This window comes from Phaseolus vulgaris, chromosome 8 (genome assembly GCF_051622355.1).
Source record: "Phaseolus vulgaris cultivar YP4 chromosome 8, ASM5162235v1, whole genome shotgun sequence".
Taxonomy (NCBI): Eukaryota; Viridiplantae; Streptophyta; class Magnoliopsida; order Fabales; family Fabaceae; genus Phaseolus; species Phaseolus vulgaris.
The window spans coordinates 43,608,788-43,621,983 of NC_143505.1; the positions used below are offsets into that span (position 1 = coordinate 43,608,788).

Below are 13,196 nucleotides of genomic sequence, written 5' to 3' on the forward strand. Positions count from 1 at the left end.
AATCAATTACTATTATTTTTGTTGTTCCGACAAGTTAATCCATTTTATACTATACGAGTGGTTCAAATTTCTTAAATTGTAATGAAAACATTAAATTTTATAAAATACATACATATATACGTGTGTATATATATTATGAAATATGTGTATAAATATATATATATATATATATATATATATATATATATATATATATATATTATGAATAAGACTCTCGAAACGAATAAAGTGTGAACGTTAAATATTGTTTAATATGTAAATTCGAGGAAGACACGATCTTGACAAAAACATAAACATGTTAAAGTAACTGTGAAGAAGATTTTTAAGAGACTTGTTTCTATCATCTAATACACGAAGTTGGTCTGCTAGCTGTCTGAATTTAAAGTTATCCATCAAACAAATAGGTTTATTCCTTATTTATGGAACCATTACGAAAATGAATGTTGCGTCTAAAGCAGATAAATTTTGGTTGAAACATGAACATGGATTAAGCTATTATATAATTCACCTTCAGTCTCATAGATTCTAACACCATTTTATGAGGAGAATATTTTTTTTTTTTACGTGACTGTTCACATCATGCATTGCTCATGGAGTTCTCTATGAAAGTTTGAAAGTTCAAAGATTAATTCTTTGCAATAATTTCACATTCCATTATTGAATAAGTATTCCAATTGATGAAATTTGAATCTAATGATTGTTAGGATTTAGAAAAGCTATTTTACTAAACCTTAATCCTAAATCAACGAGTTATTCATTTTATCAATTTGACCTTAATTAGTATAATATCAATCGATCTAGAATCAATTTAATTGTTGACAGTTGTTAATTTAATAAAAAACTAATTTGTTTTTTTCATTTAACCTTTTTCCTAATTATATTGCGTTTAGTTTTGTTTTGGTTCTATTTATTTGCGTTCTGAATTCCAGGACATGGTTAACCTGTGTGAGGGGTTGTAACTTAGAAGACGGTAGAAAATGAATACAATATGGAATTGCCATCACATATAACTATTAATGTACAAAATTAAGCAAAGAATAATAGAAATGAAACTATCTAGTGCTTAATTTGGTGACACTGAAGAAGATGGTGTTTCAGTTAGAGGTTTACAAGATCTGGAGAAGCTTGGACATTGAATTGAAGCTTTTGGATTGTTAATAACACCTTTTTGTAGAAGATTTGACTTCTCAAAATCAAAATTCACATTTTCATGTCTGATTTCCTTGAGCATTGCTGTTACATCTTTCATTGTAGGTCTTTCATCAGGTGATGGATTAACACAGAGGAGAGCCACCCCTAGCACTTGAAGCATCTCAGGAATTTGTGTTCCAGACTGCAGTGCCAGTTTCTGGTCCAGAATTGATTCAAATTCTCTTCTCTTCTCTCTGATTTCTCTCATAACCCAAGGGACAATGTGGGAACCTTCTGGAATCCTTCTATCTATTGGCTCCATCCCTGTTAAGACCTCAATGATAACTACACCAAAGCTATACACATCACTCTTCTCTGTGATCCTTAAACTGTATCCATATTCTGTCAGTCAACAGTCACAATTAGGAGAAAAATTCTTAGTAATGTCTGAATAACACAACTAAGCAATGAAACATGTGACACTGAAAATCCAATCTGTGCTATGAAAGTGACATCATAGTAAACCCAAGTCAAGTTGAGTGTATTACTTTGTAGTACAGAATAATGTTTTTCTTAAATGATAAAAGGATAACTATAGAAATGAACAGAGAAGATAAGATTCTGAAAGTGGTAAGTTTAAAAATGAGATTTCATTAATTTCTTAGAAGAAAATTAAGTAATAAAAAAACTGAGTTAAGTCTGAACAGATTGATTTTCTGTATGTCTATTTTGACACATTTCTTTAATGGCATTAGAATGTGAGGCTAAATGGACATTACCAAAATGAACTAAGTATGAGAGCATCAAGGTATTTACTCACCAGGAGCTATGTATCCATAAGAACCTGCAACTATAGCAGAAGCTCCGGAATTATCAGAGGAACCAACAAGTTTTGCAAGGCCAAAATCTGCAAGAAAAGCTTCAAATTGTGGACCTATCAAGATGTTGTTAGCCTTAATGTCTCTATGAATAATTGGAGGGATACAATCATGATGAAGATATTCTAATCCATGAGCAGCTCCTAGAATGATCTTATATCTTGCATCCCAGTCCAAGAACAAACTACTTTCATGGAGCAATCCAGACAAACTCCCATTGCATATGTAATCAAATAAGAGCAATCTAGTTCTTCCATTGTTGTAGCATCCTAAAAGTCTCACTATATTTTTGTGCCTTATTGATCCAAGGGTGTGAACTTCAGCAGTAAAGAGGTCTCTCTCCGGTGGCTCATCATTCTTTCGTGGCCACAGCTTCTTCACTGCAACAACCTGGTTTGTTGTAGTCTCCACACGGTAAACGACTCCTGAGCAACCCTTTCCTACAATGTTTGAATCTGATAACTTTGGGATGATGTCATTGATGGAGAAGTTGAGCTTTTGAAAAGGAGTAAATGCCCATTGCATTTCACCGTCAAAGTTACTACCCCCATGAATTTTCATTGCCAAGATTACTCCAAAAGTAACAAACCCAGAAGTGAAAATAACACCAAGGAAAGTATATAAGATAATGTTTCTTATTGACTTGATTCCTTGGTGATGTCCACTTATTTGACACTCGGTAATACATAGGTCGGGGTTGCCAGCAATTGCAGCAGGGGGAAGATCCCTGAAGAAATTTGTATCAGGAAGAGAACCAGAAAAACTGTTGTAGGAGACATTAAGAGAAACTAGATTGTCAAGACTACCCAGTACTCTAAGACTCCCCGTGAGCTTGTTGTGAGAGAGGTCCAAGTTGGAAAGTCTTGATAGATTTGAGAAGGTCTCTGGGATGGGGCCTGTTAAACAATTCCAGCTCAAGTTCAAGAGGATATCTAATTCTTGCAAATGACCAATCTCATCAGGAATAGAACCACTGATCCTATTGTTGCTTAGGTCAAGCAACTGCAAACCCTTACGAAAGCCCAGTGACTGAGGGATTAAACCTGTGATTTGGTTTCCACTGAGTATCAACTTATTTAGAGATGCTAACTTGCCTAAATTTTCAGGGATGCGGCCAGTTATTCTGTTTGCAGAAAGATCCAAGACATTAAGACCAACTAAGAATTCTAATGAGGAAGGAATTGCTCCTAGCAATTTATTGCTGTGTAAGTCGAGCATCTCTAGCTTAGCACAGTTACCTATCTCAAAGGGTATATCTCCACTGAGTACATTATCCGATAATTCAAGAAAGCTCAAACTTCTCAAAAAGCCAATTTCTGGTGGAATTTGACCAGTGAAGTTGTTTGATCCCAGCCTTAGCCTGATCAAGCTGGTGCAACTGCCGATATCTGGAGGAATTTGACCTGAAAGTCTATTTGATAACAACAACAACTGAGTTAAGTTCTCTAGATGAAATAGTGAACTTGGAATAGACCCAGTAAGGAAATTATGTGAAAGATCAAGTGCTTGAAGTTTCTCACAGTTGGAGAGTTCTGCTGGTATGCTTCCATGGAGCTGATTTTGCCAGGCATAGAACAAGGTGAGTTCCTTCAGCTGCCCCAAGAGAGGTGGAATCTCCCCAGTAAATCTGTTATTATCCAATTCCAGTTGCTTCAAACTGGAGAAGTTCCCGATATAGGAAGGTATCTCTCCAAAAATGTTATTATTAGACAGCAGAAGCTCCTCCAACAAGATTAGACTACTGAGAGTCACAGGAAGTTCTCCAACCAAAGAGTTCATAGAAAAATCTATAACTCTCAGGCTTGTACAGTTCCCCAGACTTTCTGGGATTTTCCCAGTGAAATTATTCTGCCACAAAAGTACCTTCCTGAGTCTCTTAATGGAACCCAATTCGGAAGGAATATTTCCAGAAAGTTGGTTTTCATAGAGAAACAACTCCTCCAAGGCTGAGCAGTTTTGAATTTCTGGTGGAATGTGACCTCTGAGCTGTGCAGTGTAGATTTGAAGTGTCTTGAGACTTTTGAGTTCTCCTATAGTTGGTGGAATCTCCCCTGATATCCCAGTATCAGCTAGGCCTAAATAAACTAGAGCCTTGCAGTTTGATATCTGCATTGGAATATCACCATGGATACCTGGGTTTCCACCTGCCCGAAGCGTTTCAAGATTCCTCAACTGGCCTATTTCTCCTGGAATCACACCAGAGAGCTGATTATCAAACAGTTCCAGCTGCCTCAGCTTTGAACAGTTTCCAATTTGGGATGGAATTCCACCTTGCAAGGAATTTGAATTCATATATAGCCACTGCAGCTTGTATAAATTTCCTATTTCAGCTGGAATGCTTCCTGATAAAGAATTGAAGCTGAGGTCCAAAGTAACCAGGGATGACAAGTTTCCCAGTGAACTGGGAATCTCACCGGTAAGATTTGCATTTGAGATGACTAGAGTGGTAAGGTTGCCAAGAGAAAGGAGCTGTGTAGGGAAGGTGGTGTGAAGATCAATGGATGCTATTATGATCTCTGAAACAGACCCTTCTTTGGAACATTTTACGTAGACCCATCTGCACGGACTTTGGTGAGTTGAATCCCATGAAGAAAATGCAGCAGCAGAATCAGAGGAATTGAAAGTTGAGAGCCATGAAAGTAGAGAGAGACCTTCCTGGTTCAAAGCAGAAGCGGCTGGAAACAAGGAGATTTTAAGCAACAAGATAAAAAGAGTTAATGCATTGCTTGACATGATGAGGCCTTTGTTCTGCTACTGTTCTTCAATCTTCTTTAAACATTACTGCACTACTTCCTCAAAGTTACTCTTTATGTCCTCTATTATTGTGTTGCATCTTGTTCTTCGATACCCAATTCCCTTTTCTTCCTATAAAATAATACTCATAAACACGTAGACTTTATTCTTCTTCCTCCAACACTCTTTTTCACTATTTACAGTTCATATTTGAAATACACATTTACATAGAAGAATTAAAAACACATATATTTGAAGCATTAACCGAAGGTATGGATAAATAAAAGTGTAGTATATAGTGAAAAGCATACATATATACATTATACATCACTTAGTTATATATTATAAAATATTTTTATTTTTTTTGGTAGTGCTGAAATCTCTTCTTGAGTCTTGGTTTGAGTAACTTTTATAGTGAAAGCAAGAGGTTGTGAAAAAACCTATAAACAACTTGCGTACTAAATTGCTTACCACATATATGTATGAAATAGGTAGTAAAAATTTTGGAATGCGACTCAGCAGAAAGGATTGTAGGTATGGTGTGCAACACATAGTCTGAAAGCAATCGATTGAGAAAATGACAGCGTAGGCTGTATTAGTATGATCTGGGTCATGTGCACATGCTGTTATATGGGGCAAGATTGTTATGTGTTGAAGAACATTATGTGTTCCCATTTTTTCTCTGTAATTCAATACGGCAAAAGGAATAACAACTCATGATTGGCTTAGGCTTCTTTTAAGTTCTATAAAAATATATAATATTTTTCTGTTAACTTTTATTTATTGCTATAGTTTTTTATAGTTAGAAATAAATTTTAAAAAAAGAAACAAAAGTTAAAAATCTTTAAAGAATCAAGAATAAATGTTGTTGCATTTCATCCAGCTTTTGTTTATTTTACGAAAATTTACCGAATAACTTTCATTATTGAAGGTCAATATATATCTATATATAGTGAGTTTGGTAAAATTAATAAATTAACTAATAGCTTAATTAAATTTTATAAGTCAGTATATAAGTTAGTTCAATTAACTTATTTAATTTTCTTTTCATTATTATCCCTTATATTTTAAATTATTTTCTTACTATTTTTAAATTACGTTTATCTATTATTATTTATTTTCTAGATATAATTAATTATTGTACTATTTTAAGTATTTATTAAATTATTATCTTGATTTTTTATGTAGTTTAAATTAAATAATTTAACATTATAAACTGGTCTAACTAATATTTTAATACATTATAAATTGGTCTAACTAATATTTTATTACAAATATGCAAATTCAGCGTAAGAAATAAATTATAACTAAACTAATAATATAATTTTATTTCAAATATTTTGAAAATTATTAATATTATCTACTAGCTAAATTTTCAAATTAGTTTTGCTGATCAAACTCATGTTAAATTATTATAGAAAAATATAACTTATTAAAAAAACACATAAAAGAATGTAAAAGATAGTCGTAAAGAGAAAATATTTGCTAATGCATATCAAAATTCAACATTTTAATTTCTTATATAAAATATTGATAAACTTATCTCATAATTGTTTTAATAAATAGTCTCTAATTATCAAATAAATTAAAATTATGCTAATATATAATTTTATTTCAAAGATTTTTAAAATATTATTAGAAAAGTATTAAATATATTAATAAATAAATTAAATTATACTAAAATACTTTTCCTACATAGAAAAAAAAAACAAGTGTAATTATTTTGAAAACAAAAATATACAAATAAAATAATTATTTATCTAAAATTTATCTTCATAACAAAAAATGAAATAACACTAGTGCAAATAACACATTCTATAATAACATATTACATAAACTAAATGAAAACCGATATAAACAAAAGAGTGATGACACTTTTGTAAATATTTGACACATATTACACTGGTTTGATTGAGCAACTGGTGTAATATGTCATGCTTTAAGTAAAAAAAAAGTTTTCAAAATTTTTAACTCTGAACATGACATATTACACTGATTGCTCCATCCAAACCCTATAATGTGTCATCTCGTAATAAAAAAAAAGTTTTGAAAATTTAAAAACATGACATATTACACCGATTGCAACCAATCGATGTAATATGTCATGTTGAGAGTTAAAAATAGTTTTAAAAATTTTTAACTCTAAGCATTGCATATGGTTGCTCCATCCAACCGATGCAATATGTAATTTTAGAGTAAAAAATAGTTTTAAGAAAATAATATAGATATATTATACTGGTTATTACTCATAACTACTGTAATATATGTATTTACCCTATTTTCTTGCCTCGTGCTCTCACTGCTCACTTCGCGCTTAAATAAAGTTTTCTTGCATAACCTCTCTCTGACTCACGTTGCCCCCACCGTTGCTACCACCGCCACTTCCACCACTACTACCTCCACCGATGACTCCACTGTTGCTCGTCGCTACTATTGCGCATTGTAACAACTGCGATTTCGTCGTCATAGCATCCACACCGAAGGGGTTTTGTTTCCACCACCGCCACTATGTCTTCTGCTATTGGTTCTACCATTGTTGTCACTGTTGTCACTGTCACATTGCCTCCATTGCCACCATAGCTTTGTTCCTGCGCCAAGTTAGTTTTTTATTTTTAAATATTTTGATTTTGATTTTAATTATTATTTGGCTTACAATTATTTGCATAAAAAATTAGTTTTATAATATTGTATTTAGAAATGTACCTGACTGGGACCACGTAACAAAAGTAGAGAAGAATCTTATTTGGGAGGATATTTGTGTAAGTTATTTTTTTAAAGGTTATTAAATAATTTGTGTATTGAAAATGTTATTTATATTTTAATGATTTATTTATTATAAATTTTAGACAAATTTTGAGTTTGAGACTTCGAATTTGGTTCGGAGCAAGATAATGTCTTTAGTAGCTACAAAATGGAGGCAATTCAAGACAAATTTGATAGGCCATTACATCTTAGACAAATACAAGGACAAATCTCCTTGTGGGAAATATTGTGTAAATGAAGAGACATGGTGTCAATTTGTTCAGATTCCTCATGCCAGGTTTGTGAACATTTCATTATATATGTTACTAAATCTTATCATGAAATTCATAATTTGTGTATGACGTACTTACAAGAAAAGAAGAAAGAAAGCTTAAATCATTTCACAAAAGAATGTTACCCCCGATAGACTGTCTCGGAGAGGTTATGATTTGTTAGAGAAAAAAATAACAGAAGAAAAGTTAAAGAGGCTACAGATAGAATTTGTTTCTGGTTAACTTATTTGTTCTCCATCCCTCCTAGTCGACATGAGAAATGGAAGTTGGCTAGAACTAAAGCAAGGGGTCAAATGACATCTGAGAAATCATTAGAGATTTCCCAACATATTATAACTTCATAATTACATGTCATATTTTTAGTGTTACACACTTATCATTACATATTATATTAACATATTGTATTATTATTTACAGGATTCACTAGTGGATCAAAGCTCACTGGGAAGTTTTATTCCTAAAGGTCAAAATGGCATCTTGATTGTGGCTATTGGAACTAAAGAACACCCTAGTCGTGTATGTACGACTAGTTTTAGTGTTGGGGTCAGGCAATACTTTGGATCAACTTCTCGACCTAGCTTTTCTATTGCAAATGTTAGTCAGGAGATGATGGAGAAATTAGTTGCACAATTGACAGAGAGTTTGACTCCACAACTATCTCATAACATAAAAGAAAAAGTTACTAAAGAGTTAAGAGCTGAATTCGAGCAACGATATAATCCAGTTGAACCAATAGATGTAATTCATGCTCGTGATCGAGCTAGCTCAAAAGGTAGTTGTGATGTGGAGGACTTAGAAGATGATGACACTAAATCCTCCTATCAGTGCAGGTTGTTTGTTGAAGGCAATCCTTCTCGCGTAGTGGCCATTGAGAAAGTGTATCCAGGAAGTTCAACCATGCACATCGTGCCCATGTAAAGTGATTTCTCTAGAGTGATGGTTGAGAAAGTTAGAGATGCATGTTGCAGTTCCAGTGTCCACAACAGAGGTTAATACAGTGGGAGAGGCACTTGGAACATTTATTGCATGGCCTACACATCTAATTAAGGTTATTTCAAATTATCAGGTGTATTTCATTAAGGGCTATTAATGTTTTTTAGATTCATACTTTATATTTGTTATTATGTTTTACAGGACTCTGATATGAGACAAAATGTCCCAATTGGTGATGATTTAAGCCATCAGCTACAACCAAAAGTTCAACCATATGTGAATCCAATCTAGGAGTTGTTAGGGTTTCACATCAAATGTTTCAGAATTGTGTGATTCCTTGGGATGCCACATTATTTGGTGTTGATAATGGTGGTATACCATTGTACATAACCATGCGGGATTTCTTTGAAATCATCCAGGGTAATTAATAGTTGAACATCGCAGTTATTCAATTATGGATGATGTAAGTACCCTTAATAATTACATGTTATTTAATCGAATGATGTTTCATAAATCATGTTACAGATATTTTTATTGACAATGTAGGTATATAAACAAATTATTATCAACGTGGGAAATGTTGATATTTATGGTTTCCTTGAGTCACAATCCATACAAAGGTTTGGGAATAAAAAAATTGATTGTCAGAGTTACATTCAAAGATGGATTTAGACATTCAAAAAGAGGATTTATATGGCTCCTTTTATAAATGGGTAAGTAAAACTTGTTACATAATTATAAAAATGACTAATGAAATGTTTTATACTAGGTATCACTAGTAATTGATGCTTATTTGCCCCACACACAATACTGTTGTCTGGTGTTGTTCACTGCATAGGAAGTCAAGTCCAAATATGAAGATCGTAGTACAAAGGTATGTTATTGTAAATTATATAATTTATTGTGAATTACTAATGATTTTTCTTTTTTTAGTGCAATTAATGTATGTAGTGTCTTAAGGGGTAGATCCACTTCATCATCACAAACTCTATGTTGGATTTATCCTAGGATATATATTTACCTCTTCATTGAAACTGTTAAGTTTTACTTTTTTTAGTTGTTCAATTAAATTAATTGTTACTTATATTTCATAATAGTGCAATAAGCAATAAGAAAACTTTGAATGTGGTTATTATGTAATGCATTGGATGTAGACCATAGCCCTGTGAATATTATGGACTCTTGGGAGTTGGTATTATAAGATTTTAAATACTCTAAATTCTCATTATAAATTCATATTTGTTAGTATGAACACTAATATACTATTACATTTCTCAGCTTTGTGGAGAAACCGAGCCACTAAGCACATAAACTCTTGAACAAATTCGTCAAGATTGGTCCAAATGTTTTCTACAAATTAGGAATCAAAACATGTAATGATTTGTAACTTTCTACAAATATGTACATTTCCATTAGATGTAACTATACTATTTTGATTAGTTTCAGTTGCATGTTTATATATTTATAAATATAGAAATTGATCTGGCTAGGATTCTGGTTTGATTTAAAAGTTACAGGTTGGGAAAAGTCACATTTTAATAAATGTATAAAAAAATGTCGCATATTACACCAGTTGTGATCTTAACTAGTGTAATATGTTGACTGAGTATTTGAGATTGGAGCATATATTACACCGGTTGGGACGTACAACCGGCGTGATATGTCCTTTCTGGGTGCTATATTTTAAAATTATTTTACTCAAATTTTGGTACATATTACACCGATTTTTACAACCAATGTAATATGTGATTGATATTTTACATCGCTAAGATCTACATTTGTAGTAAAATCGGTGTAATATGTCTCATAAAACTGCTATAATATGCATTATTTGCAGTGTAATATATAATATTGTATTGAAATAAAAAAAAAACACCTAGTATTATTATTTCTACTATCACACTTCTTAAATTAAATCAATTACATTAATTATTGTATAAAATTTAACCCTTTAAAATCTTCTATTTACTAAAACAAAACTATGGGGACCTTATATATTACAACTCCATCCTTGGCAGGGGATTTTAATTTTAGATAAGTTTTTTAGTTGAGGGTGATCTGTCAATTGATCACTTATGAAAAGGATGAGAGAACGTATAAGACGATACTTTTAATTATTTTTTTTATAATCTTTTATATTTTTATATTTTAACACATAAAGTTTTAAAGTTTTAATTTGATATTCTATTATAATTTTAAAAATGATTAAGTTGATACTTTATATTTTTTAAAAATTATTCTATTTTATTTTAAATATTAAATAAAGGTTTATTTATCCTTTTTCGTTTAAAAATGATTAACATAAATATTTTTCAAAACATAAAGGCGTATATTGAAACTTTCAAAAGTTAAAAATATATTTAAACTAATTTTATAGTTTTCTATTATCTGAATTCATCTCAATGATATTTTTTTTTTTACAATAAAAGTACTAGCACGATATTCTCATATACTTTTGTGAAGAAGATGACAGCAGTTCGGCAATCCCATTTTGGTCCCTACATTTTAGGTGTAAATGACAGCAGAAGCTATGAAATTCAGAAGCCATCATAATGATGGTTCATCCAACTTGGCATAACAATCCAAGTACCGAGATGGACCAAACAGCACCCAGAAAGCAAACAACAAAAAACAAACATATATCAATAATAAAGTGGTAGACAACACCATCTTTTCTATTGTTTTTGAATGGTGAGGTCTCAAAATCATGTTGTATTTGATTTAGTTGTTTCTTATCGTGAAAGTGAACTGGGGAGAGGTAACATATATGGGTGCATATATACCTTTCCTCCGATGCATCACTTCTCCCCATTACCAAAATCTAACTATTTTCGGGAAATTAATTACTCTCTTATGTATATTATATTTTTTTTTAACCACAAATTATTCATTATTAAAAATAATACAGGTTTATTTTAGACTCAAGGAGAGAAATACATGGATCAAGGATTTTCATGACATACTCAGATATTCATAATTGCTTCCTAATTATTATTATGTGACAGTTTTCATTGTTTAATAAATGGGGCATAAGTAAAAACTTGTATATGAAGAAAACAGACAAAGAGAAAAATTCATGACAGAAAATAATTTAGCAGTCTTAAAAGACTTTGAGTGATATGGGAGATTAAATCTGTTTAGAGATTGTCTTGGTGATGAATGGTAAGATAAGTGATGGATTTGGAAGGTAGGGGACAAATGATTTCCAACCACAAAGTTGTGTTGAGTCCACTATAATTTTACAGTAAGATAGCTGATCGGTTCGTCTATCTGCTTCTTGAAAGATTCACTTCTCATTCTTTTCCTCCCTTTTATTCTATTATTTTAAATGTTAAAAAATTAACATTGCCCACAATTATTTTTTATCTCTCACCTCTTCCCCTGCATGCCAGTCAGGTTTATGCACCAATTTAAGTTGAATTTTTTTACTTTGACTACTTAGAGACTTGTATATAATTCCCGATGTAATAGTTTAAAAAAAAATATAATAAAGAATAAATTTATAATTAAATTATATAAAAAAAATGATTAAAATAATAATATTAAAAGTTGTAAGGTGAGTGTAGAAAAAAATGGATTGTCAATGTATCATGATGCATTTAAATTTTAAGATTTAAGCAACATTAAACATACCTTTGGTGGAGGAGATTGAGGAATGAAGTGAAGAGGGTTGAGATTGGGGTCTCTAATGTGAGGAGCCTAGTACTGTACAAAGTGAAGCGAAAAAGCTTTTTGAAACCAGGTTTAAAGCAACAAAGGATTTCAGGGTTAGACTCGATGCGATTGAGTTTAAAACCCTTGCTACAAAAGAAAGCCTGCGAATGATAGAGGTTTTTTTTCGAGGAAGAAGTAAAGGAGGCGGTATGGCAATGCGAAGGCTCAAAAAGTCCAGGCTCGGATGGATTTAATTTTAACTTTATTAAGAAGAGTTGGAAGCACTTAAAGGCAGATTTTGTAGCAGCAATAGAGGCCTTCCATAAAACAGGTTGTATTCCCAAGGGGTGCAACGCTTCATACATAGCACTTGTTCCCAAAGTAAAGGATCCTTGCAAGCTTGATCAGTTCAGACTCATCTCCCTAGTGGGTGCCATATACAAAGTCATTGCTAAAGTGCTAGCAGGAAGGTTAAAGAAAGTGTTACCGACAATTGTAGATGAGAGCCAGTTTGCATTTATAAAGGATAGGGGACTCACAGATAGTGTGCTTCTGGAAAATGAGGTGATTGAGGACCTTAGAAGGAAGGGGAAAAGTGGACTGTGCTTGAAGGTAGATTTTGAAAAAGCTTATGATTCTGTTAGGTGGGAGTACATGTACGACATGCTTGGTAGGATGGGTTTCCATAATACATGGATTAAGTGGATTAGAGGATGCACAAAGTCAACCACAGTATCAATTCTAGTGAATAAGAGCCTTACAGGAGAATTCAGACTGACAAGAGGGTTGAGACAGGGTGACCCCTTAGCACCATTTCTCTTTACAGTGGTGG

At 32.3% G+C, this 13,196-nt stretch overlaps 1 protein-coding gene across 1 annotated transcript; it reads right to left on the reverse strand.

Moving 5' to 3' along the window:
* Positions 1-978: 978 nt before the first annotated feature.
* Positions 979-5,281, reverse strand: LOC137826054 (uncharacterized). Its single transcript, XM_068631895.2, has 2 exons — positions 1,952-5,281; positions 979-1,533 (listed from the first exon to the last, which is right to left on the reverse strand). Exons 1-2 carry the CDS (start codon positions 4,740-4,742, stop codon positions 1,064-1,066), a joined length of 3,261 nt encoding a protein of 1,086 aa, XP_068487996.2. The 5' UTR covers positions 4,743-5,281; the 3' UTR covers positions 979-1,063.
* Positions 5,282-13,196: the final 7,915 nt, after the last annotated feature.

What these genes read in the sequence shown, in the direction of transcription:
- LOC137826054 (XM_068631895.2), bottom strand. Translation starts at nt 4,742, where the DNA reads ATGTCAAGCAATGCATTAACTCTTTTTATCTTGTTGCTTAAAATCTCC. An exon ending in TTATGGATACATAGCTCCTG is followed by an intron (nt 1,534 to 1,951) that starts GTGAGTAAATAC and finishes GTTGACTGACAG; the next exon opens with AATATGGATACAGTTTAAGG.